General features: G+C 46.5%; 1 protein-coding gene across 6 annotated transcripts in view; it reads left to right on the top strand.

Annotated features, from left to right (window-relative positions):
* The first annotated feature begins 1,827 nt into the window (after positions 1 to 1,827).
* Positions 1,828 to 27,630, top strand: part of nfixb (nuclear factor I/Xb) — a 124,477-nt gene continuing 98,674 nt past the window's right edge. The window contains exons 1-3 of one of the 6 annotated variants that reach the window (XM_053850793.1): positions 1,828 to 2,668; positions 9,562 to 9,645; positions 18,032 to 18,067. In XM_053850793.1, coding sequence (XP_053706768.1) covers positions 2,666 to 2,668; positions 9,562 to 9,645; positions 18,032 to 18,067 — 123 coding nt within the window. In that variant the 5' untranslated portion in view covers positions 1,828 to 2,665. Of the gene's footprint in view, positions 2,669 to 9,561; positions 9,646 to 9,710; positions 14,832 to 18,031; positions 18,068 to 27,630 lie in introns of those variants that run through there. The other 5 variants (XM_053850795.1, XM_053850798.1, XM_053850810.1 and 2 more) reach the window with 5 other exon arrangements.

Genomic DNA, 27,630 nt, shown 5'->3' with positions numbered 1-27,630 from the left:
TTTCCCTCCAACATTGGTCCCGACTTCGTTTGCTGACGCGGTGAAGGGTTCTGAAGAGCGGGTTTTGATTCAAACCAAACTTGGAGGCAAGAGAATTGTTCCACAACTTCCAGCCAAAGTCAGACGTCCTCCACACGCACGGTCCTCCGTGCAACCGAGAACCTGCCACTGTCAGAGAAACTTCATTTCCCCCTCCACGAACGGGACTTTAACACTTCTGCGCTATTATGAAAATAATACAGGCGCTTTTCTCGCAGGTAAAGGCCGTTTAACTCGTAAATACATAAACATATCGAACGAATCGTCTCATGAAAATGTGAAATCCTCTCTTTAGCAGGATTTAAGATTAAAAAAATAACATTCGTTTATGGCTTCTGCTGCGTCATATGGCGACTGTGACCTATAGTTGTTTACTTTCGCGGTAATAATGTTTATTTTATTGCTCATATTAATATGTGGAACACAGCTGTGTGAGCTGAGGCCTCAACAGGCCGTGTGTGTGTGTGTGTCACAATACTGAACACGATTGCATAAATATTGCATTACGCAAGATCCTAATGTTTGTATCAAATGTTATGTATTATTGCTGCACTGTTCTGTATTATTTATATGAATACAGTGTAGCCCAGTAAATATTATTTGTATCATATGCACGCACACATGTTTTTTGTTTTGCACGTGCCATATTTTAGTTTATTACGAATTTCAAATTAAAATTTCGTTTAAAATAATAATTTATAATCTTACCTCATAACAAGTCATAATAACAAAATAACATGTATAGACGGCAAATTAAAGGAGCCTATATATATATATATATATATATATATATATATATATATATAAAGGGTTGAAAATAATTAAGTAGTTACATCTTCATTTAATATCGATATGAAATGTGTTTTTATTGGTATGAAATGAAATATAGGTTGATGCATGAAAACACGTTCATGATGGAACCGTAAGAATGAAACGGTTGGACAAGGTCGTCCAAAGAATTTGAATAACTGTGGCAGGTGATAAGTTTGGTCTGTTTGCGAAGTTAAACCAGCGGATAAAGCTGCTCGCGGTGGGCTCCATTTCGTGCCAGACTTGGTCACGTTTTGCACAAAATGGTGATTTATTCATGAGGAGTCGTCAGAGTTCTGGAGTCAAGTTTGACACCGGGCGAGAACCAATATTGTCTCTAGCCCGTCAGATGTCCCGCACCTGCTTTCCCCAACATCCGTGGCCCCTAAAACAACGGCTCCGCGATTAGGTCAACACGGCTCCATCCGACTAAACGACATTTGACAAAAACTATTGACTTTTCATGGAGAGGCTCGTGGCCCGCGGGCGGGAGACGGTTATGATGGTAATAAAGTCGAGCGATGAATGCAAGGTGACAGATTGATGGAGGAGATTCGGCAGGCCCGTCCTCGCCTGCAGTGAACTGCCGTTTGTCTTCAGTTCCGGATACTTCGGTGAAGATCCCGACATTAAAATATCATTATGCCTGACGAGCTGCGGGAGGTGGGGGAATTAAACAAAGCAAAAAAAAAAAAAAACAACGGATAATTTGAGAAAGTAAAACGTGTCACCTGGTGAGGATCTGAGGAGGAGATAAGCAGAAACAATAAAAATCACTCATACATGCAGATGTCTGTAGATAAACTGGCGACTCTATCAAAGCAAAGGTGAGGACAGAAATGTTGTCGACTACTACTTCACGTCCCTGTCAAACCTTTGGGCGTCATCAGTGATGACTGTGTGCTCGGACGGAAGGTAAAAACGCTGGTATTTAGGGAGCGCGAAGCTGCCTCCCCCTGCGCCGCTTCACCTCCGCTCCCTCCGCCCGCCCTGCCTGTCTCTCGGCCCCGGGCTGCCCCTGCTCTGGAGCCGGCGAGGGCGACTAATCCCCTGCGTCCATGCTTTACTCTGAGCCGGTATTTAATTCCTCTAAACCCCCAGCTGCCGCCCTGGTTCCGCACTGAGCGCGACAGACTGCGAACCGCTCGAGTTATTAATAATTCACCAGCAGCCCCGCGCGGCGCTTCTCCGGCCGCGGCTGCAGGAGCGCAGCGGCAGATCACCCCGACGGACCGCTTCCATCTTGCAGTTTAGTCGCTCTGCCCCTTCAATGTGGCACATTCCGCGCCGCTTTTAGTTCGAGCGTCTTCGGAGTTGTCCAACTCCGGGAGAGTTGTGCTCCAACGCCAGCGTCCCGTGCAACTTCTCCGGGGAACAGGTGGAGGAACGACCGTAGAGAAACTCTGCCTTTTTTTTCCCCTCACGACTCAAAAACACTATGCACAAGGAAACGTCGCTGCGATTTCGCTTGTGGATCAGCGGTTAACTTCAGGGCAATAGCGGAGATACTTACAGCGGGAGCTCCTGCGCTGTCAAGCCGACTCTCCGAGCGAGACTCCCGGCTGCGCTCAGCGGGGCGCCCCGGCGGACTGTCGCGGCACTCAGAGAAAAAAGTGCGCCGATCGAAAGCGCTCTCATGGACGTATAATCGAAAGTCTTCTTTTCCTCACACCTTTTTCTCTTTTGTGACCAGCCGGACTTGAAGTTGAGGACCGTTCTTTTCACTCTTCCCTCTCACTTTTTTTTTTGGAAGCCGAACTTTTTCGGAGTGGAAAATGGCTCTTTGAGAGTGGCTGGCTCGCTTCCCTGCACCACAATGGTACGTGCTATGTAAACCAATAATTTACTCATTTGGCCAGTCAGCTCTCACAGTCGCAGCCGTTGATCATATATGATGATATCCAGAGGAAGTTTGATGGAGCCAAGACTCTCCACCTACACTCGGACTGTCACTTTTGAGAAGAACTAGTCGAGAAATTAGTGGAAAAACGGGATGTATGTGGTGAAGTGCAGCCAACATGCACGGTGGAGCTGCTGGCTGAGTCGGTGTCCAGCCTTCTCACTTGACCGCCTGAAGCCCACCGCCTTCTGCCGCTTCATCCGCAAGTTATTTATAGCCACTTAAATGATAGAAGTGATCGAATATCACTCTGTGTACGCAGCGCCTCAGTAGGCGCTTGTGCACGCAGAGGTCAAGACCGGAACAACCTCTGGATTAGAAGTGGGTTTTTTTGTTCTCTTCTGTTTCTGTCGTCTTTTCCTCAGCGTAGAAAGCAAGAGATTTTTGCTTTAATTGAGGACGAGGTTCCTTTTTCTCAGCTTGTTTCTTGGCTCCATATGAGTGGAGTCAGGCAACAGTTAGAAGAACCTCCCACATACACGCTCGCAGCGGCTCAGATAGCAGGAAGGGGATCTTATTTGCACATGAATATGGAAGATTATTAGTATGAATAATTATTTGTTTACGAGCATCCTTGCTGACATGGCAGCTGCCCAACAGGCTCCTCAGGAAAAATGATACAGAATTCGGAATTCAGGACAGGCCTCGCCTGGGATTAGCTTCACTTGTTATTTCCCTTCTTTCAAAAGAAACTCACCTCATTTTCCCCTTTAAAAAGTCGACCGTGACATCTGGTGGAGTGGCGTTGTTTTGGGTCATTAATGTGCATCGGAAGAAGAAGAAGTGGTGGATGTTTGAACCCGGTTGAGTCGAAGACTTTGCCACAAACCTTGCTGGGAAAATTGACAATATTGACAATGTACTTGGTCACAGCTCACAGGGAGACGACAGAAACTTCAGCGCTCCTTGGTCTGATTTTTGGCAGAAAGTTAGACAGAACCAGACTGGTTCGGGTGAGCAGGACTCAAAAGCAATCCGTTATTTCGCCGTCAGTCGAGCAGACTCGCCCTTGGGTGACACCAAATTCTCAAAACTCAAGTTAATGGCGTGTGACGAATCGAAAACAGCTGATGAAGAGGGCGCTGACTTTACCACGAAGTGATGAGAGATTTATTGTTGGTCGAAATGCGCTGGTCTTTTGTTCCTTTTCACAATGTTTTTTTCATTTAATCAAGAACGTGTGTCTAAATTTTTGACATTCTGAGTCAGATCTCGCTTTCGAGAGCTCAATTATCAATGGACCAAAAAAACGACTTTTGAAAGTAACCACTAGCACTACAGTGCTGTTTTTTACATTGCCATTCAGTCTACTTTTGTGCGTTGAGAATGCTGTGTTGCTGACGGAATGTTTCTACCTGCTGCTGTTAGGGTAACAGCGCTAGCATGCTAATTAAAGTGTGTTTTGATAGATGTTGGCACAACGTTGCATTGTTCACCTGTTGTTTGGCAGCTAGCCTTGCTAGCTCTTGCTAACATTTATACAGATATCGTAGCCATTAGCTAAGCGATTCCATCTTGTGCAGTCGTCGCTGTCTTGATTAAACACTTGCTGTAGCTGTCGGTGGGACGGTGCTGGCTGGGTATGGCTCAGCATAAATCTTTAATGCCGTCAGTCACGAGTCATCATGTTCTGTTCAGGATTACGAAGCAGATCTGAGGGAAATTAGAACGTTGTGGATATTTTTGCTATTTCAAGTGAGTTTGAGTAAGAAGATTAATCTGCTGATCTTAACTCCTTCCAGAGCTCCGACTTCAAACCTAAGCAGATTCAGACTTGTGCTCCAAACTTTCGTAGCTCTGGTTGTCGGCTTGATCCTGAAGATCTGCTCAGAGGCTTCAGCTTGAGGCTTGAGGACGGCGACTTGACTGGCAGCGATGGTTTGCGTGTTGCCAGTGTTTTCCCGCCGGCGTGCGAGCGGCTTTTTGGCCGCTGCTGCCAGTGATGTCATCCTTCTGCATATACAGAAGTTGATGTTATGACGCCTGACTTGGAAAAATGAATCCGGCTTTGGTAACACTGCTGGTGCGTTCATGGTCAGACACCTTGCTGTCTGCAAATACTATATTGAAATAAATTATTTGAGGTATTAACAAGTTCATAATGATTCAAACATTGTGTTAAAGTGTCACCAGCATCAACCAATTCATCATTAGAAAGACGAAGTACTGGGTTTCAATACAATAGAATTTGGTTTCCATCACATTAGTGGGTCAAACGCCAGCGCCATCTTGTGGCAATATCAGCCACTAATGAGGGATTTGTCAACGTGTTTTGAGGAAGAAGAGTGGGCTCATGTGAACCAAAGACTTGTTTTGATACCAACCAGGATCAGAGACGGACGGCAACACTGAGGGCTCATGTCAATGGGAGGTCAAGCCCTTCAGAAGGGTCAAACCATGTCACCAGTGGGACTGACTGGGTGGAGGGTTGACGCCTCCTCACGCATGTTTCTGAGAGCTTCTCTGCTGTTTTGATATCTTTTGAGGCAAACGTTCAGCCAAAGGCAGATGGTTGCCACTCGTCCCTCATTCTTTCAACTGCCTTCACCTGGTTCTGATCACGCTCTTTTGGGTAGCAGGTCCAGTCCCTCCAGGTGTGTGGGGAGGTGTTCCCAGGCCAACTGAGAGGCGTAGTCTACCTAGCATGTCCAGGGTCTGACCCAGGGCCTCCTCCCAAATGAGGTGTCCTCATGGTCATATTCACGGTGATCTTCCTGGTGTTAGCAGGATGTTCTGGGGCACTTTTCCAAACTAAACTATCAGCCAGCTCCACCCTGGCTGTCTCTCTGTCTGACACCTTTGTTCTCATACTGAGTTTCTCCTCTTGCTCTCCTTTATCTCACCCTCCCGCGAGCTCACCTACCTCCGCTCCCTGCTATCACACAGAACAATTGCTACCTATCAAGGACTCCACATTGAGTCAGTTGGATGAGCTCAAACTTCATTAACTCCACTCACTTCACAATCATTTAAGTAAAAGATAATTGCTTTACTCAGTCCCGTAAATCACACCAATTAAACTGGTCCTCACTTATGGAGCCGTTAATATCTTCCCGTCCACGAAGGTAATAGAGAACTGAAGACAACAATACATGTGTTTCCTCCCGCCGGGTCTGTGATGAGGAACAACAGCCAGTGGCCAAATTCATTAAACCAGTTTTCCAGCTATTTAACTGCATTTGCATATTTGTTTACTTTTTTTAGCTCCCGTAACCAGGTTTTTAATAACCTGGCATCGATTGCCAAATTAGCTGCTAAAAAAACCCAAGCCCCGGAAACATGCTAAAATCCTCGCAAACACACGCCGCTCTAATTACCCTCCTCTTCCTCCGCTCCTCTTCCTCACATCCTCAGACGCAGGTGTAAAATATCACATTTTTCCAGCATCTCTCCCTGAGGTGGCGCTGGCTCGGGCTCACACGACGTAAATTTCCTCCTTTCATATTCCCCCGCACCTTTTTTTCCTACAAACACGTTCCCCCTCCCACCCCTCCATCCCGCCTCCCCTCCCCTCGCCTCCCGCGCTTTGATGTGCCTGCCACATCGACACAGGTTTGTTAGCGTGTTAGCAGGTGAAGAACCAGGATACAATTAAGGCAGAGTGAAGTGGGAGCGGCGGTTTGGAGAAGTCTCTGATGCTCCACAAACCCTTGAGTTCACCCATTCTGAAGGGGGCGGGGAGAAGACCAGCCTTCCAGCGAGGGCTGAGCCTTCAAGACCGTGGAGACCCCTGAGCTGGTGCGCGTCGACGTAACACCACGAGAATGAAGACAAGGGAGGGGTGGGCCGTGTGCGCTCTGATTAATCTCTTGCCATGAAAGACCGCCAACTTGAGTGCCCCCTTTACAACTCGGGAAGTTAGAGGTGTGATTGGAGCTTGGAAGTCCTCCTTTGTGGGGATGAACGTGTTACTCATCATCTCATCATCATCATTTGACAAAGAAGTTTTGGAGTGTTTAAGGAAGATCAAGATAGCAGGCGAAGAAGAGAGTGCAGGCAGGGTGGAGAGGACTGAGACGCCAGAGCAGCAGCAGAGTGAAAGGGGCGAGACTCAGGTGTCAGAGTTAGGAGATACTGAAGTTCAGAAATGAGTCGGTCAGAGCGAGGGATGGAGAGGAGACTCACTGTTGGACCCAGAATGTTGGGGTGGCGATGCAGACATGAGGATCGGTGAGACAGGTTCAGGCTCTCTTCCCTCCAACACGAACGACAAGCCGGGCAACTTTAAACTTCCTCCCCTCTTCATCCCTCATCGTAAACTCTTTGCATCCATGGCCAGCAGACCATATGGCCATAGCAACAGACATATGCTGCATACGTCGAGCACAGAATGATGGCAGGCTCTAGAAAAGTGACAAAGAGGGAAAGAGGCCAGTGCTGCAGGGAATGACATCAAACATTGTAGCATCAAACAGTCCCCGGCTCTTTTCTGGGTGTTGGAGATGGAAAGATGAGGAGGACGGCGACTCTTTGTTCCCTGACTGACCGCCTGCAGATCACTTCATCCTCATCTGATGGTGAAGGATGCAAGGGACAGTTTCACCAGTGTGGTCAGTCAACTTGTGTCAAGGTGGATCCTTTGCTCCTTGAGTTGTGCCTTTCCAACTGAACTCAAGGGGAAATCTGATTTTCTGAGGAGCCCAAACATCTCACTGCCCTTATCAAGACAAGAGTTAGCCGCATGAGGAGTGTAGGGGGAGGTGCTGAAGAAGTATCCCGCTGCCTCAGAGATGAGAGGCACTGAGGTATGGAGTGAACACAGGAAGTTACCCTCACTGAGGCCACTAGGGAGTCCAGAGGAGAAGATAGCCTGGTGAAGAGCATGGCAGTGAGCTGGACCGGGATTCGAACCATGATGCACTATGATCATGGAACAGCCATGTTTGTCATGTGACTGAATGGAATGAAAGTAAAGCCATGAAACAGGCGGCGCTGTTGGAAGTGAAGAGGAAGCCATGTGTTATAAAACCTGCCCACTGTTGCCGAAAAGCTCACAAGTCATTTTTTGGAAGTGCAAGTCACGACTCAGGTCACAGACAGGTGTGACTCGAGCCCCCATCTCTGGTGTCCAGCCATGGGAAACCCATGAAGAACTCCTGTTCATGTCGAACATACGACAAACATCTGCTTCTTCATCAGGAGCATTTAAATGTCCCAAGTCTGCCTGATAGTTCTAGCGAGTCAACTCCCTCGTACCAGAAGCTTCCGCACCCTCTGGCACATGTCTTAATCAGGTTGCAGTCCATTAGATGCTCTTTGAGATGCTAGTGAGGTGCAGGTTCTCCAGATGAAGGCACACTGTTGGATCTCTCCCAAAGTGATGCTGGACATGGCAAGCACCACGACACGACCCGTTTTCCCAGAAACATTTCCGTGTTTTCCGCCCCTGTTTTATTCACTCCTCAGCCACTGCATCAAAAGTCATTCTACAACTGGAAGCCATCAGAAGGAGGCATCTAGAACTGCTGTGCTGCGCTGCTCTGTGATTATCAACACCGTAAAATACATCCTTCCTCGGACCGGGCAGTTTATAGGCTGAGCCCAAGCCCAGGGTGCCTGACAGGGCCTCAGTTAGTGGGACGGATGGTTTCCAATGGTTTTCCTCCCGTGCTCGCCCACATATTAAGGATGACAAGTCGGGATTTGGACGCCGAGAGCATTGTTTGCTCAGTCGCACTTGAATTCTACCTTTGTTGAGCTAGTGATGGACTGGCTCCGAGTGAGACGTGTGACTGCTCTGTGGATCACTCCGACACACACCCAGATGTCCGTCCCGTGTTACAGTAAAAGCAAAAAATCTCGAGCAGTAACCTCTCATTCTGGAGGATATGAATAGCCTGTGACTCCAGCTGCACTTGGGTTCGACCGAGTCTGGGACTTATTATAGTGCCGTGTGTTTATTCATGTGTCTGTGCATGCATTTGTTGGAGTGCAGTCCTCTGTCACCGTGCGCTTGCATGCATGACACCCGAGAGTCGCCCTGCAACACGGGACGCAGCACGCTCATGGAGGTCTGGTCTCTCCCAGGTCCGACTCCTGAGGTGCGCCGCTTCTTCGGTCTCCATCTCGCCGCTCGCACATGAAGCTGACTTCCGAACAAACACTCAGAGGCAGTTGGTTGGAAATTCATTTCTGCCAGCTGGTCATGAAAAGCACGAGCCCCGGGCGAGCTAACAAGGCAGAACTCCTATCTGTGATCTAGATCTTCAGTCTGTGGTTCCCCCCCCTCGGTCCATGTCGTCTGGCCCGGCCGCCTGATTTACCAGCGGAACAGCAACCAATGCTCATTCAGAGCTCCCAGTCTGCACCGGTGAATACCAATGAGCCGCTGAACAGAGACACTTAATGAGCGCGGGCGGGCGGGCGGGCGGGCGGCGGGAGCGAGCGCTGACTCAGACCACAGAGAAGTCACCATGCAGGTGAAACACCAGTGAGAGGAAACATTTCGACGTTTCACTCCCCGTTCAAGTGGCGGTGATTGGCAGGGCCTGGGGCCTGTGCGCCGTGCGGGCGGCTGAACCGCGTGAGCCGCTGCAGACTTTGTGTCCCGTTTTCGTTGAGATCAGTTGATACTTGGAGGAGTCAGAAATTGCCAGAACTTAGTCCTTCATGATGGGAATGTAACGTTTAGGAGTCGACATGCTTTTGACAGGAAAGAGCCACCTTCAGGTGTGTGAGTGACCCACTCGCTGTGGCCCTCAGGGTCATTCTTCAGTGGCCCTCCACTCAAAAGCAAGTGTCTCGACACTCCCACTGCCGTCTCACATGAACTGCATCATTTGCCTGGACTGACGACTGTTTTCCTTCTGCAGGCGGCTGAAACCTTCTTGCTGAATGAGGATCCTTCCAGGGGCCCGGGGATGCCTGAATGCTTCGTAGTGTCAGACTCCTACAGAGTAAGTTCACATGGATTACACTCACAGCCACCAATCTATCTGCATTACGAAGAGAAAACAAGTCAGTGGACGTGGTTCTGAGACACATATACGTTGAAAACCGATACGACTGAATGAGGCCTTAGTCCTTCCCTTCATTCTTAAGGTCTAAAAAATAATCTTTACTGTCAATGGGTGGGACTCGCCTCCAGTCGCAGGGTCCAGGCGCCAGGCTTTGAAGGTCAAGAGGCTGGGATGAGGATCAGTTCCTCTAAATCTGAGACCAGCTCTGGTATCTTGGAGACCACCAGTAAACTAAGTGAACTGGACGCAGGGTTTTAGCTAGCCACAGCCCCAGCCCATTCCCCTCCAGACACGATGTGTCAATGACTGACTTAACTACTTCCTTTGTAAAAAAACAAACTGTAAACATCTATATGTACAAAAATAACTTTTTTTTTAAAACAAACATCGGCCCAGACACCCTCCTAGCCAAAAGCCTGATTGGTCGTCTTGTCAGTAGTCCAACCCTCCGCCCCCCAAGGATTCTGAGAGACCAGCGGGAGACCCGGGTCTGACCCATTGGGGGGACAGACCTCAGAACACTCAGGGATTCCCCTAGAAGAGGTGGCGGAGGTGTCCAAGGACTGGGACGTAGACGGTCAGACGGTGTTTTAGCAGTGTGGTTTCCCCAAGGTCCACCACTGCTGCTGCTGCTGCTGCTGCTGCTGCTGCTGCTGCTGCTGGGAGATCTTTGAAACGGAACCTCCGTCTTCATGAAGCGGCTTGTTGTTTGTGGGTTCCATTTTTATCTTTGTTGTTGCCGTTATTATTCCCATGTTTGTTGTCGTACATGTTGGGCGAGCCACTCCTCATTACTGTGACTGACAGCGTGTTTTCTTGCTGGTGGTAATTGCGCCCACAATCATAATGTCATTCACGGCTGCCTCTGCTCAGCTGCAAACCATTACCGTCATTATTTCCTCCATGCAACAGAACGCTCCTTTTGCCTTCAGGGCATCACAAATATGATGGTAATGTGTCGGAGTTTTCAGGAAAAGTGAGGCCGGTGGGACTGTTGTTTCTACTGACTGTAGTGAGGTTCATAGAAACAGAGGGGGGCGACAGGCCTGAAGGTCTAGCAGGGAATGGGACGTCTTTTTAGGCTCTTTTGTTTGCAGAAGTTGCGCCGGGTCTCACAGAGAATCTGGGTTGGTGCGGTGTATCGTGTGTCCCGGCTACAGAAATGGAGTATTATGGCTGTAATTGAGTAGCATGGCTGCTACAGAGGAGGAGGGCGGAGCCTCGGTGCGCTGGGATCAGGTTCCTGGGGCAGCGAGTTCAAGAACATCCAGGAGGGAGTCCACCTCCAGGTCCTGCCAGAGTGAGAGCCAAAGGTTGCTTCACTTGTGTGGTGGAGGAAGCCCACCTGCAGGGGTCAGTGGCGAGCACCTGCTGCGGGCTCCTGCAGAACAACAAACATGGCGTCTGTTTTAATAATTATATATCCTGCGAGCACTCTGGATTCCTCCCACAAACCGAAAACAGGAGTTAGTCGAGGGCTCTAAATAGTCTATGTAGTTGGGTCACATGGTGAGCTTGGATGAAGGCGGACCATCTCGATTTATAGTAACAAGTTTGAGGTCAGATCGTTCAACCTCTCCAGCGAGTTGTCAATGGAATTTCTCCTGGAGGTCGGGTGAGAAGCTCCGCCGTTCAGGAGAGACTCAGACTAGCAGAGGTCAGTATTGGACCTCCCTGGTGAGGTGGCTGGGAGGAGACCCTGGGACAGAGCCAGGACTCACTGGAGAGATGACGGAAAACTGCAAACTCGACATGCGAGAGCTGTTTTCTAGCCAGGACCTGATTCGACTGAGGTCCTGGTCTGGCACAATTCACCCTGACGGATCTTGTCAGCGCTGGCATCCTCGACCGAGAGGCACAGCTGGGATGTTATTCCAGGTTAAGGCCTGACTCTGTGTGTTCAAGGAAACTTGTGGTTACTGTCGTTCTTGATCAACCTGTTCCGCAGAGATCCGCTGCGCGACACCAGGGATGGGTTGTCAGCGCGCGAGGGCTGCGGTGGTAAATATATAGAAAGGTATTTATATTCCGAGCGTGTGAAAACGCCGAGCGGCGGCCGACCCACCAACCGTAGCATATGGCTTCACCATGTGTTGCTTAATGAGAGATTTACTCACGCAGACCACTAAATGTGTGGCTCATTGAAGCAGCCGGTGTTGGTGCATGTGTTGCATGCAAGGCGACTCTATGAAGAACCGGGGATTTCTCAGCGCTTGCCGTGACCTTCTGCTCTTGTTCAACGGCTGGGGACGGAGCATGATTACTCAGCACATTTTTATTGATTTCACTCCCCTCAATCCCAGCCACACAGGGCGAGAGGCGCCATGGAGACGCACGACCACTGTGTGTTTCTGGGTGCCCAGCAGAGACCCACCCCAAAATCAGAAAAATGACACTGTCACTCAAGAAAGTCTCCATGTTTGTTATGTTGCAGGAGCAAGGGGCTCACGACTGACACTTTCTGGTGTGACTCAACTCTGTTTACCAAGTATAGAATTAGTTATAGAACAGGTGTAAAAAAAAATAAAAATTAATTAAGACAACTGTGACAATGTATTATTAAATTATTACTCATAACTAAATAATAGAAATGTAAATAAATGCAGATAAAGAACAAAATACCTAAATATCAACCAGTGAATATCCTCCATGTATCGATTTATTGAGGAAAACATTTTAAATCTAGTGTATAAATATAATGAGAAAAATGCTGTTATGCTAGTGGTTAGTTATGCAAACATCCAGAGTTTGGTTGGAAAATGGTATGTTTTAAGCCTATAAAAATATAAATGATGAGTTGCAACATTCAAAAATGCATATCAGATTAAATTCAAATCAGCAGGACTTTAAATGTCAACCTCTATACAGGGCTAGCGTGCTAACAACCACATTTTGCTCATGGCATTTAATTTTTTAAAAACATTTGACTTTTCATTTCAATTGGCTCCTCCCCCTTTTTTAGGCAGATATAGGCAGTGAAACAAGATGGCTCAGTTTCAGTTTCTTGTCAGTAGCTTTGCGTGTATTTGGGTCTCCTTGTGGTCTGGGTGTCCGGACCTCTCCGCTCTGGCTGCTACCCCCTCGACCCAGCCACAGAGAAGGTGTGGCCGGTGTGGCATGTTCCCTGCCTCCTCCTCGTGAGGTGAGGAGGGCAGGAGGTGGTCCTGACCGCACGGCCGCCGCTCCCCGGCTCGGGTGTCGGCCGTGCGCAGTAATTGGCCACACGGAGCCCAGATCCCTTTGTTTCGCCGGCAGAGGCTTGTGGTATTACTGCACAAGCGGCCAGCCTCATAAATCTGCGGGACTCCGGTGTCAGGCCCAAAACTCGGGCTCCTTACAATGACTTCACTCCTCCCGGCGAGCTCCCTGCGCGCCGTGGCCTGGACGCCAGCCAAGGACCTTATGTTTTCCTAACGTGATGTATGGATCACTTCTGCGAGGAGAAACACGTCCGTGTCCCGCTTCCTCCTAGTTTGGTCCATCTGAGCCTGTGCAGAACCTGTGATTATACGTCTCTCCTCCGCGCTCGCTGGATTTCTCTTTTTCGCTTGTTTGGTTTGGCCTCACTTCACTGGTTTTAAAGTACAGTTGTGGCTTCTGCACCGGGTCAGGATCGGTTCAGTAAATAAACAGCTTGCAGCAGCCCTGCAACCGTGCGTCCATTCAGACGCTTTTTACCTTGGAATCCCTGCAAACGTCCGTGCAGATTGCATCAGATATCCAGTGACTCCGGTTGCCTCCCGCAACTCTCCATCAGCTCAAGACTGTTGTGAGTCCATGTTTACAAACAACACAGAACCAAAGACAACACAAAAGTAAACCGATAAATTGACAACAAAAACATCTAGTTCCTACACAGCACTGACAGACCACAAATGAAGCTGGGAACTGCAGTACATACCAATGACTCACCAAAGTGAGTCATAAATCTTGATCACATCAGAGTCGTGGAACACGGCAGTGAATCACTACACACTACTCTCTTTGAGTCTTTGAGCATGCTCTAAATTTGCTGGGGGCCACAGTGTGACTGTTGTTTCCTCATCGTGGCAGAAGAAAGAAACAAGATGGAAAAAATGGAACTAAAATGGAAGTACGGATATTAAAAAGTGTACTTATGCTATGAAATATTTCATTTTAAATGCATTTTATTTGAATATAAATCAGCGTAAATATATGGACAAATATCTAAGAAAGATAAAAATTTGAGAATATATTTTAAATTTTATTTCAGTGTATTTTTGAGGAACACAAAATGGCAAATGAGGAAATAAGAAAAGAGAAATTTAAGTCTAAAACCCAGGAGCGTGTGATATTTAGTGTTGAACTAGTCATGGTTGAAAAAGAAACAGGACTAAAAAGAGTGAGAAAAATGATCAGTTGTATAGTTTTAATCTGATGTCCCGAGGGCCATGAAACTACAGGCCAAAGGCCGCTTGTGGCCCCCGGGCCGCACTTTGACAGAGTCTGCTCTAAAGTGAACAGCCTTACTCTACTGACTCACTAAACACAAGAGTGACTCACTAAAAACTGTACTCAATGATGAATCATTCAGTGCCCTGGGTCCAACATGGACTCACACATCAGGAGTCAACAATTCTAACTCGCTAAAACGAACGTCAAACTCGCTGAAAAACTCGACTTTTGAGACGCATCAAACGACTCTAAGATGAGTCATGGTGCTCCCCAACAACATCAGGAGAGAGACGTATAACAGTCACACAGATTCAACCAAATAACGCGACTCATAAAGGTAGTCAAAGTCACGTGACGCGCTGGTCACTTCGTTTGTTTGCTCCGGTTGACGTCGGTCCTCCTGATGAACACGTGCATGAAGTTGGCGGCGGCGGGATGCGCCAAGTCTGCGCAGGCATGTCCACCTTGCAGGAGTTTGAGTCAGAGCTGCAGGAGGAGGAGAAAGAGAGGGAGGCAAAGTTTTTTTTTTCCACTTTTGTGAAGCTTTCACTTTCAAGGCGGGGTTACTGTAAACTGCAGCATGGAGTGAGAGGAAGAGGACGGCGAGAGATTGCAATGCAGCACCGCGCCGAGCTGCTCTCCAACTCTGACTCCGCGTCTCCGGTTTGACCGCCAGCACCATGTACTCGCCCTACTGCCTCACACAGGTAACTTCGCGGCGCGGACCGTCGTCGCGCCGTCACTTGTCCCGCGTCTCTCTGCTGCTTCTGACGCGCTCGGAAACTCTCCGCGTCCAAAACTTTTTTCCCCTCCTCACATGGCTTTGGAGGAGAAAATGGCGCTTCTTCTGAACTGTATTTCATATTTTTTTTAAAAGAGAGGAGAGAGGGAGGGTGGGGGAGGAAGAGGAGGAGGAGGAGGGAGAGGGAGAGGAGGACGGAGAGAGAGAGTGGACTGCACTTTTGATATCGCTGCCGTTAATGTTTGTCCGCTGCTCGAGAGCGGGAGTGTGTGCGTGTGTGTGTGTTTGTGTGTTGTACAGTATCTGTGCGCGCGCACTCATATCGCGCTTCTCCTTTGATACTGCTGGCTGTTAAACAATTTCGTATTGCAATTGAACGCATCACCGTTTTACCGCCTGAAGCCGCAGCAGTTTTACAAATACTTCTATATTTCTTATGAATCCATCTTTGATTTTTACTCTTTCTTATCGTTTTTCTAAAAAAAAACAAAAAAACAAAAAAAGGTTGAGTTTTCCCTCCTTTTTTGTGACGACGGACTACAGTTTGAAAAATAGCCGTGGTTCGTTTTTAACAAATTTAGTTAAGATTTTAACTGCATTAGAATTTTTTAAAATGCTTTAAATTATTTTCTATAATTTCAAAGGCCACGTAAATTTGCTCCTGTAGTTTAAGATAAATCTTAAAATTTTCAGTGAAACTTCCCAGAATGTTCATTTGATTTCACTGTTATTTTTCAGTAAGTTAGCATCTCGAAGTCGAACTTCAGCTCTGGCTGTATTTAAGAGTTTATCGCAAGCCGACGCACTTTCACTGTAAGTTACTGCTTAATACTGAGAACTCGATGCACATTTTATCAAGCTCATGTTGAAGCCCTCACTTTCTTTGTTCAGTAACAGCCGCTTTCTAGTGCAACCACTAGTTCAGCCACACCGACATCTGCGCCATCAGACACGTTTGCTGTTTTGTTGTCGCATTCTTTACTAAATGAAACGTCAGACATGATCCACGAGGAAAGTGGAACATGTTTTTGCACCGCGCGGCTCCAGTTCACACACTGACTTTCTCCCCAACTTTTCAGTTGATGTTTAACTCTGATGCATGAAAGAAACTATGCCCAAAAGATGAGTTTGTTTCTAGTGGTAGTTAAAGGCCGGATTGTTGAGTGATTCACCTGAGCCCACCTGTATCCGGGTCAGCTTCCACTTGTGTGGAGGAGTGAGGCTGCTCCCGCATGACTGAGCCTCATGCAAATCTCCTGCAGAAATGTCACGTCCTGTTTATTTTAATATGACACCTGGCAGTCCCGAGTTCAGACCCGCCACACGTCTGCCTCCTTCTGCGTGCTGGCTCTCCTCACCTTCCCAGGAAGGCAGTGACTGGAGTGCAGATCAGTCGTATTGCGCCTTCATGCTCCATCACATATCCGCTGTGTTTTCTTGTAAATATGAGCCAGCACAGTTGCCGTGACCCACACTCTCCCCAGCTGCTGGAAGCCTGCGACTCTTATAAAGCAGACTTGTTTATCCCTCACTGGCTGGGGCTGACAGTGGACTGCCAGGCCGCTCGACGTCTAATTCATTCCTGGTTCCTACAGTGGTTTTTGGAAAACGCCTCCCATCTTCAGGATGTCTGGCTTTTCCGAAGGAAACATCTCAAACCGCTGAGTGATACTTGGACTAATTTGAGGGATTAAGGAGCAGGAGAAATTAGGATTAGGCAGATATTTCTGCTGTGGAAGTCCTCTGCAGCACCTTCTTCTCCCACCACACACACACACACACACACACACACACACACGCTGGGCGCAGAGTGCCGACTTTGCTATATTTAATTGCTGTTAATTATTAAGTCAATGGGGATTAGACTTCGGCTGTGACACTTGTAAACAGAGGATGAATGTTTAACAGGAATGTGGCTGGGTGACGTGTGCTGCGTCATGCAGCCAGGCTGCTGCTGCGGCTGCTGTGGAGCAGCAGTCTGAAGGCATGTCAATGCACGACAACCTCCCGCTTCTGGGCCAGTAGTTCAGGAGAGACGCACTAGTTCGCTGTCATTGAGTTGCTATCGCCAATGACCAGATTGTCTTTGCCTCCTTTTTTTAAAATCAAAACAAACCAGCAAAACATACGGATGAATTGGTAGGTGTAGGTTAGAACTGACAAAATTATGCAAATGAACGTGAATTACTTTTTTGTTGTGACGCAGTACTGTGAACAATGTTGACAAAATATTATTATAATTTTCTTGTCACACTTACTATATCAATGCGGATTGATTTAAAAGCTGTTTATCCTTACGTGTTTGTAAAAGATCATGTCTCATAAATAAGCATGATTTATTGAAATCTTGACTGTTATTTGCTCACTTTGTAGCTGTAGACATTACATTTTCCCCTCATCTGAAATGTTTATAAAATATTTTATGAACTTGGAAAATATTTGATGTCTTCCCCAGTCATAGTTGTCATTATTTTTCACCGCGTTTGTGGCATTGCCCGAGAAAAGGCTCATAAACGGCTCAAATTTCAAATGTAATATTTAGTTTTTTACTTCATTCCTACGCAGGAGCTGCGACTAATAAACTCACTAATGCTGGTCAGCCGCTCGCCCTCACCACATATTTATATTGCCATCGCATGGAAAACTGAAATGATTTTGACTGACTGATGATTGACAGGACGTCACGGATATGCAGACGGATGAGTCTGTTCCCAAATGTTATTGATTGTGATTATTATTTGTGTCATTATTGTAGATATATGGTGATAAATAATTCTCACTAAAGTATTGATCGTGGCTTTATTATATTTCTACACATGTGTTATCATATATATATATATATATATATATATATATATATATATATATATATATATATATATATATATATATATATATGAAATGTTGTGACTTTAATTTGTGCGTTTTTCGAAGGCGATTCTAGCACACAACTAAATGACTGGTTCTCCGGTCAATGAGGATTTAGCTTTCTCAGCCCGTCTTTCTCCTGGTCTTGAAGCCTTTCCTGCCTAAAGTGTTTGTAAGAGTTTGTGCAGCTGCTGATGTTGGCCGCCATGTTAACCGATTGCTTCCCTCTTGCCCCCCCTGCCCGCCTGGACGCTGACCCCTGCTCCTCCTGCTCTTTACACCCTCTCGCCACTAAAGTATTACCCCACTCACCTTCTAAACAATGCCCTAGTGGTAAGTCCCGTCCCTGTTTATTCCGCATCAGTGTGTCTTTACACTTCATCTCTGAAGCAGTGTGTGTCTGTGCGTGCGTGCGTGCGTGTGTGTGTGTGTGTGTGCGTGCGGCGACGGGGATGACATCGCTGAACCTGCAGCTTTTATTCATACGTGTCGCACATGAGCTCATTTCCTCAGCAGTTTGTGAAGACTTTTGTGTTTTGATTTGCCAATGATCTCCACTGTTCAAATAACTCTGGTCATGATACTTTGTTGTCCTCAAATGACCTTCTTTCACCATCGTCTGTGCCGTTTTCCATCCTTTTATCTCTTCACCCATGTATCTTGTGGTTGTTAACAGTCTGTTACATATGTTTAATATTTCACATGGTTATGCCACAGTAATGACATTCTTTATTCATACTCTATTCATTACACTATTTTATTACTGTTTATGATTTTACATATTTAAGTCCTGCTTATAAAACTCATCATAGATTATTTGTTGGAAGTGGAACTCTACATTTCATTTAAAAAAAATATTAAAACAATAGAAAATAATTTTGAGAAAATTTACCATTGAAATATTTTTTTTTTATTAAATAACATGACTATAAATTATATATCTTTAAGTGAAGTTTAAACTTTAAAATATAAACTCCAGGGCATTTAGTTTTGAGGCTTTGGAATTCAACATGTTTGTGTAATATAATTTGATTGAATTGAGTTTGAGGAGAATTTAAATCTGGAGAAATATTGTCATTTAATGAACTAATGGAATAAAAATACTGAGATGTAAAATCGTACGATACCATGATAGACAGTATTGTTATACAAATATAAATTAAGGCATTCAGTGGCTGAATAAGGTGAAGGTCTAAAGATAAAGTCATTTAAAATGCATTTTAATTGTTGCATAAAATAAAAGCACATTTAGGCTTTAAAATAACAAAAATCCACCAAGACATATGTTAAAAAATAATTCTAACTTGAGATTTCAATATCTTTCTAATCTTTCAGCAGTTTAGAGGAGACATGGAGTGGGTGCCATTTTTGTTGTGCTGCAGGAGCAGCTATTGTTTTTCCTCTCTACTGACACGTACAGGAGGTTTAATGTCAACTAATGCCGCAGTTTTGGGTGGGCTGACTCCAGCTTTTTTGACGTCTTGAGGCACTGTTTGAGTGTAAAAGTGGCCCTGACACTCGGGGTCCTGCGGCACTTCTCACGTTTGTCATCAGAGCGAAGCGTTTGTCCGAGAGGACGTGGGGTGTTTGTGTTCCATCCCCAGATTAATAATCTCTTTATCTGAGCGCGCTGTTTTCACAGAAAACACGTCATCATTTCATCTCGGCGAGAAAGACTCATGAGCTAATTTGTTTTCACGTGGAAAGTGAATTAACTCTTCACAGAGTGCTGAGTTGGCCTTAAAGCTCCCCTCCCCTCCGCTCTCTTCCCAAGGTCTGGAAAAATGAGTCGGAACAGCTGCTGGCGGGATTAAAATCTGATGGAAGCTCAGTCTGAGTCAACACAAGCGCCGGGCATTTCTGAATTTAAGACATATTTAGGCACACGACTGGTAAATAAACAGCCAAATAAGCCGCGTCTTTATTAAGACACGCCTCTGTGCTTGAGGGTCAGGAAAAGCAGGCGACGTATCCGTGTGGATGGGAGTGAAAACAAAAGCCACCAGTGGAGGCCGTGGCTCTCTGGCCAGGCGAGCGAGCGCTTGATTGACAGGTGGGGGCGACCCGGTGAGGTGGCTGGGAGCGTGCACGTGCAGGACGGAATATGAAAGCGGGGTGCACGTGTGCGCTGCAGAGAAAAGTGGGATCTCTTCCCCTCCATCACGGGACAGCAGAAGGTCATGATGCCAGAGGCTGCCAGGGACACCATGTTCCTTTTGACTAATTCATTCATGCCACAGCGCCGGCTCCGCGCCAGCCCGCCGCCACACAACCAGCCCGATAAATTAAGCTCAAGTGTTTTTGCACATGGAGCTGTGTTTATGGAGCGTAGACTGGGATGTAATGAGCGGAATTACGGTGAAACAGGCGCTCAAATGCCTTGTTAATTTTACAGGGACGGAGGGGCGTGGCCTTCCACCACCGGACCTGGGGTGGCCGTCCACCTGTGCTGCAGCCTGCGGGCGCGTCAGGAAACGCTTTTGTCGCGTGCCGCAGTAAAAGTCTCATTCGACCAGATCGTAATAAAACAGGAAGAGAAGTAGCCCGGACCATTGTTTCCCATTACAAGTATCAAAATAGAGATGTGAAGAGAAATAAAGCCTGAATTATTGCTGTCATCTTAGTGATGCCGCCAGGATTTTACATGACCACATATTTTTATGACTTTTTGGGCTCTTTTATTTTTGCACCAAACAATAATGATAAACCCTAGCAGGTAGCAGGTTAGCATTTCTGCCCATGCCAAGCCGAGTTGTTGTTGTTCTAATGTAGCGTGTGTGTTCTTCACTCAAATATACAGTCAGTCGCTCGAGAGTGAGCAGCTGTTTGTTGCTAAACAGCGAACAGTAGCAGTATTCATTTTCCTGTCTCAAAGCTTCTCTAGCGCTAACGTATTAGCATAGCATTAGCATGCCGCGTGACGAGAACATCTTGCTTCAATATTCTGCAAATCATCTGATGTTTTTATGGGTCCGTTTGGCACAGAGGCTTGTTAGCAGGTACGGAACTGGGTGCGAACGTTACCGAGTCTCCTGCTCCCCCGGGGATTTTTGTGGCGTAATGTGCCGCGCTTGTTCGGTGGCCCGGGCGACAATAGGCGTCTTGGCAGGAGGCGATACACAGTTGGATTAAGAGGCATGTAGTTTCTCATTGATTCCGGCGCGGCTTGCCGAGCGGAGCCGAGGCGAGTGTGTCTACGACAGTCTGGCGCAGCTGCCTCAGCATCCGTGGAGAATGGATTCCTCCTGATGTTGCCACGGGAGACTGAAGAATGGGAGGATATCCAGCCGCTGCCCTGGTGTTTTTAAAGGAAGACCAGGCCTGATCCAGGACCACGTTTGTGTGTGTGTGTGTGTGTGTGTGTGTGTGTGTGTGTGTGTGTGTGTCATCTTCTTGTCTTCACCAGCCTCACTCTTCCTTCGCTCATGTCACCTCTGGCATGGATTAGTTTTTGGCAGTGTCCCGTCAGAGCCCACAGGCCCAGCGCGGTTCTGTGGCGGCCGATATGTTGTGCTGTTGCCATGGCGACTGAACACACACTCTCACACTGGTGCTAAATTACATAATTGAGCCAGGAGAAACAGCAGAAGACGGAATACTTGGTGCGGCAGCAGTGAGAAGTGAGGTTCAGAGCAGAGCCGTGCGGTTTGACCAGAACTTCAAATGGTTTTGATTCTAATGTGCTTGTTGTCTTTGCTTCTTCATGACTCAGCAGGCTTGACTCTCTGCTTCCATTTATTTTGGTGAAAGCACTGTGATGCTGTCTTCAGTGTCTTTTTCTCTCATGCGACCATCTTGGTTTTTATCTCCCAATAATCTTTAAACTCACATTCATATCCATATTATTTATTTTTTAGCCCAAAACAGTTTTCCTTGTTTCATTTATTATTACTATTATTAAAATGTATTTTAATTTATAATTTTCTTATTTTATTCACTTTTTAGTCTAAAAATACTCAAATCCAATATAGCTCCTTAAATTATTTTTTTACATAAATGAATTACATTTTTAATTTGTTATTTTGCAAACTTTTGTTTGACACTCAAATTTGTAATTAAAAATATATTTATTTTTTAACTGAGTTACATTTTGTAATTCATAAAATTAACTGCCGAAATTAATGAGAATATTTTTGCATGGTTATCTTTTAACCTCCCATAGATTTTCTCTTTTTCTTTATTTATTATAATATTTTGATAAACATTTCTTCTCAATAACAAGTCTTGCACTCAATGCTGTGAATTAATGGTTCTAATTTCATTTTTAATGAAATCCTTTTTCATTGTCTGTTCATGTGTCATATTTGAAATATTATTGACTTTATTTTGATTCTTTTTAGTCCACCTAAATTGTGTTCTAGAATTTGTTTTTCATAAAAAAAAAAAAAGGAAATGAGATGCAGGCCTTAAACATTTCTATCTACAGGGTTTTTTGTCCCTCTATTGTTTCCGTTATTCCATATTCCTTATTCCAAAAATAGTGCTGTGGGTTCAGCTCACCTGAAGGAGCTCTTGTTGGTCAACACTTGCAGGAGCAGTCATGTGACCTGCTGGGGTCCAGACACCAGAGCCGGGGTTGCTCAGGCTGTTTGGAGGCATGTGCTGCGGGGGTGTGGGTGCGTGGAGAGGGAGCGGCCCCTGCTCCTGTTCTTTCCCTTCGCTTCTCCTCCTCCTCTGATGCTGCTGCTGGAACCTAGGCTCGGCCGAGTCTCGGCTCAGGTCGCTGGATCCTCCTCAGGCCTGTGCTCACTGATGACAAGCGTGTTGTTCGATGTGGTCTTTAATCTGACTCCCTGAGTCTGTCCTTTCATCTTCTGCTAGTGGGATTCTCTCACATCTGTGGGACTCTCCTGTCGGGGCCTTGGAAGCTTCACTGAGGGAGTTTGGGATTCCTTCAAGTTGGAGCCACTTTGGGTCTGTTATCTCAAGTCTGTTGAACTCACTCAGGTGGGTGGGATTCAGTCGCGTCATGAGTTGGATTCCACCACTTCTATAGAGTCGGTAGTCGCAGAGACGTGAGCAAGAGTTGGAGGAACGTTCGAAGCTGTCAAGCACCTCGAGTCAGACAGACTTGTGGCTGCCTTGCATATAGTTTGCGGTGTCCAGTTACCCGACTCGGTTCCACATCCTGTGGAGATTCTTGTGTCATCGTGGACCATGAGAATCTATTACATCTATTATATATTGATCGGTGATGAATCCTGCCGAGCAACTGAGATCAGTTTACTGCTTTGACTCTTCCAGTCAATTGGATTTCTCTCTATGTCAAGTCAAAGGCACTGCATGAGTTAGACACACTTCCTGTTTACTGAGTCACTTTGACTCAGGCAGATTTCCAACATATACTCTCCTGAAGGCACTGTGACTCACTGAAACAGGTTGAATATGTGGAGTAGTTTCTGTAAATACATGTTGTAAGCACTCGCTCAGGTGTGTGGGATTCAGTGAATTGCCTGAACTCCTGCAGCTGTAGGACTCAAAAGCGGTGGAACAAGCAGAGAACAGGCAGGAGCTGATGGGAAAAGCCAGATCCCTCTGTGATCGGTGCAGAGGCTTCAGAAGCCAACGCAACATCGGAACAAAATTCACGCTTGTGCGGACGGCATCTCAAAAAACAAGATCCAGTGTAGAAGCTGAAACCCCCAGGAGCCCCTGAGCTCCAGTGAAGGTGATTTCATGAGCGAAGAATGAGACGGCTGTGTGGGGACGTGTGTGACTCCAGTCCACAACTCCTGAAGAAGACAGACTGGAAAATGTTTCTGAGCCGTCTTTGTTCTTATATTGAGTCAATCCCAGCGCTCGCCAAGATCAACAAACAAAGCGACAGTTGACAGTAATTTGTTTACGCTTCTTGTTTTTAATCAAGGAGAAATATCTGCGCAAACATGGACGCTACCGTCGGAGCGCTCTCCCCCCGACAGCAGCGCCTTTTGTTGTCTGAGAGAGGCTGTAAGTCAGCTCCGAAAACACTTTTATTTTGGTCAGATCGACTTCAAAGGTCAGGAATAAATGGCTCCAGCTAGGAAACAGGTGGCTAAAATTCTGTGGCCCCTCTGCACCAGGCTTTACGGTACTGCAGTGTCAAGTAAACTGTTCTTGATACACTGGAGTGAACAGGTTCCTACAGTTGTGTGGACAGTGAATGCAACATCCGTGTTTGTTGTCTTTTCATCATTTCTTTATTGTCTTGTGTTTTTTAAATGCAAAAGATTTTAAAAAAGCAAAATATTTACATGCGTTATTGAAGATTCCGGAGCCAAACTTGGAAGTTCCACTGCAGTTTTGTCTAGGATTCATTGGCTCACAGGCTAACAATCACTGTCGCAGCATAATGAAGTGTTTGAGCTTTGTCTGCATTTGAATAATTGCTTAATTCGTGGTTTTTGTGGTGCTTGTACCAACAGACTGTATTTAAAGTGAGCGTCATCGAGTCTCAGTGTGAACGTTGGACTGGATGAGGTTTGGAGGTGTCGGCGCTGTGTGCTTGCTCTGTGGCAGGTATGGTGGCCCCAGAGTCGGTGTGGTGTCAGCAGATCACTGTGACTGTCTGACCCACATGTCGGCGCGCTAAATATACACCGTCCAGCTTCCTGATTAGTCAAGTCTGAGCCGCGACTCCTCGCTGACCTGTCGGGCTCAGGAGAGCAGTCGCTGGTCACATGATGAACAGGCGGAATTCTGTTTAAAGTCAAAGCAACCCAAGCTAACTGGCTGTGATGTGGCTGAACCTCTGTGAGCTGAGGTGTGATGTCAGCTGGACCCCAACGCGGCGAAGAAGCGTGTCGTTCACAGCGTGAGCGTGTTTTATCATGATGGCGCCTCCTTCATCCAGCCAAATGAAACAGGAGCTGCTGACATGTTGCACAGGGTCGGAGGGAGATGGATCTGGAGGTCGGCCATGTTTGTTTACGTCCGCCCTGTGTAGTATTCGGGTGACGCTGCTCTAGTCAGTACCGCTTTTTACTTCCCTCGATTCTGCATTTCAGTCATGGGAATTTAGGAATGGATAAAGGATCCTTCGCCGCCGACAAGGAGGGAGGGAATATGATGCGTGTAGAGGGGCGGGGCCAAAGGAGACGCAAGCGATTGGTGGAGTTAAAACACTGCTATACTCTACGCTATACTGCAGCCGCAGAGCTTGTGACTTGTTTCCGGTACTTGCAACACTGCGCTGAATTTTGATCCAGTTTTACACACATTCAACAAGCAACTCTGAAGACGTATGATCATTTCATGCATGTGTAGTTCAGGGGCCTTGCTGGTGGCAGCCCATTCATCAGGTTGAATGGGCTGCGTAATGTCCTCAGACCTGCTGAGATTTCACTTGCGTTCCATTCGGTTTGTAGTCACACCTCTTGTCTGAGTCTCAATAATGAAGCCAAGTTTCAGAGATCGAGTGGCTGAAACCTCGTGCAACTTCTCCTGTGTGGATCACCAGCTTCCTGACGTCCACGCTGCAACTCCTCTCCCTCAGCTCGGCTTCTGACTTGACCTTTTTTCGAGGCAGAGTCTGACGCTGGCATTTATCTGGTTAAAGTGTGCGGGGAAATCTTTTCCTGTCTTGGGGGTGGGTGGAGGAACGTTGACGCTCCGAGGCTCATGAACCCGCAAGTCAGGCAGTAATGAAAACAGTTGTGACCTAATTTCTCAGCGTAGAGGAACAATATGAAGTTTCACATGCGGCGAGGAGAAACACAATCTTCCCTCCAACGTTTGTGTGGTGACACACGTCGCCGTCACCCCGTTGGAGCTCACTCTCTGAGCAGGAAGTTGGAGAGGAGCCAGCGCTGGAAAAATCTATACTCTGTTGCATAATCGAACATTTCTTTACCTTGGGTGAACTCTTGAGGAGGCCTGGCAGCTGCGAGCAAACAGAGTCAGGGGGCGGGCGCTTGCGCGTTATTAACCGCCCGCCTGTGTGGAAGTGTCTGTGTACGTGCTGCCTTCTGCTGCAGCACCGTCGCACAAACCTTCTCATACAAATAAAAACCGGATACATCTGAAGTCAAATATTTAAGGAGTGCGGCAGCTGCGTCTGCGAGGGACTCGCATGTAAACGTTCTGCTCTGTTTAGGCACAGAAAATAGCTGCAGGATCACCAGCCAGTTTCACGGAAACTTGTGTATTAGTCTGGAAAATTCAGCGCCGGTCGAGGATTTCTGGATATAAAACACAGATGGAGCAGATTTGTCTTCTCCTGCCTTCATTATTGGGTCTTGTCGAACCCTGTGCTCTGCTTCTCTGGGTGTCTCTGTGCTCTCTATTAAGTTATTATACTGTAATATCGTCAATGGAGTCTACCCTGTTATTTGTGCTGTACTGTAGGTGACAGGCCATTTAAAATTATTTAGGGGAAATTCATGTCTTTTATGGTTCTGAGAAAAACATATTAAAAACTGTCAGTTTAAGCACAATATAAAAATCTAAAAGTCAATATAAAATTAGGTTTTAAGGAGTGTTTTAAATGAACACCCAAGAAAACAAAAATAAATGACATGAACAGGAAATAAAAGTTCTTAGTAATATGAATAAATATAAATAATAAGTAAGTTCTAAATTCATTTGAACTAAATTTAAATCCCTATGTAAACAAGAAAAAGGAAGCCAAAGAAATAACTTGAAAGAGAAAACTTGGAAACATATGAATGAATATGTGAAAGTTAAACGTGGAAAAAATGCTGTTTCATGTTTTTAAAAAATGTCCAACAATGGTAATGCAATCGTTGGATTCCCCTTATCTCACTTTAGCCACCAATTCCTGTGGGTTCCAGAGCTGTTCTTCAGTCAGAAGAGTGTTGCTAGCTGAGCTCTTCAGGAAGTACCGCAGCAGTCGGCTTAAACTCTGTTGGCAAGACCTCAGTTGGCATCTGTGTTATACGACCCTTGACCCTTGAATGGAAGCTAATTCCGGAAGACATTTTGAAAATGGCCAGCGATGCCAATGGTGGCATCTCTGTATGAAGTTTAGTGGTCGGATTTGTTTTCCAGGTCCTTGAAGCTGAGTGGCTTTTTAAAAATACGACTCCTAAATGAGAAATGATGGCAGGAAAACTGACAATACAAGTTGTTAGAAGTGTGCTGAGGACTGGGATGTTGGAGCTCTGCAGCCTGCGCTGTACAGCCGCGGTGGTTCTCCGTTTGAACTTTCTTTTTAATCTTCGGACGGGGAGGAAATGGTCAGAAGAGCTGTCCTCCATTTCTGGATCCCATCGGTCCAGTGAAACCCGAAGCGTCCTCATTACGGCCCTCTTCCGCGCCACCTGCAGGAATCACACACACATTCCATATTTCTGCCCTTATTGTTTCAAGTCCTCCAGCGAGGAACCGGGAACCAGCACCATATTCTCATGAGGTGCTCACCAAAATAGTTGTAAAAGAACTCTTTGTCTGTTGTCAAAGCAGCGTAATGAGTTGGATTTACTCTCGATCAATCAGCGGAGGGAGAATTTAAACAAACTGGAAGTAAACTTCGGGGAGAGTCTTTGGAGCCGCCATTGTTTGTGCTCTCCTTTTACTTTCCTTGGACGGCGGGCCTGATTGAAACCGACGATATAGCCGGATTGTGTTTCCTCTGGGATTGGAAGGAATGTAAATGCATCATAACCATATTATACTAGTTAGGAGCGTCGCCAGGAGAGAGTAAGCGCCAGGATCCCACAAGTGCAACAGCACACCAGGACACCCGACACTGCTGCACTGGCTCTGACTCCTCAGTCCCTCTGTGAGAAACCCAGCCGACGAGTCCCTGAAATGAGTTCCTCCAGTGCTTTGTGAGCGCGGCAGGGTCCGTTTGGCATTTGTGTTGCGAGGGAAGCATGTTGCTGGTGGGACTGGGGCCCGCACAATCCCTCCTCTGTTAAAACAATGCGGCAGTTGTCCTCCCTAACCTAATTACT

Source organism: Synchiropus splendidus, chromosome 19 (assembly GCF_027744825.2).
Source record: "Synchiropus splendidus isolate RoL2022-P1 chromosome 19, RoL_Sspl_1.0, whole genome shotgun sequence".
Classification (NCBI taxonomy): domain Eukaryota; kingdom Metazoa; phylum Chordata; class Actinopteri; order Syngnathiformes; family Callionymidae; genus Synchiropus; species Synchiropus splendidus.
Note: the sequence above shows the minus strand (reverse complement) of the source record. Positions and strands in the feature narration are given on the sequence as shown.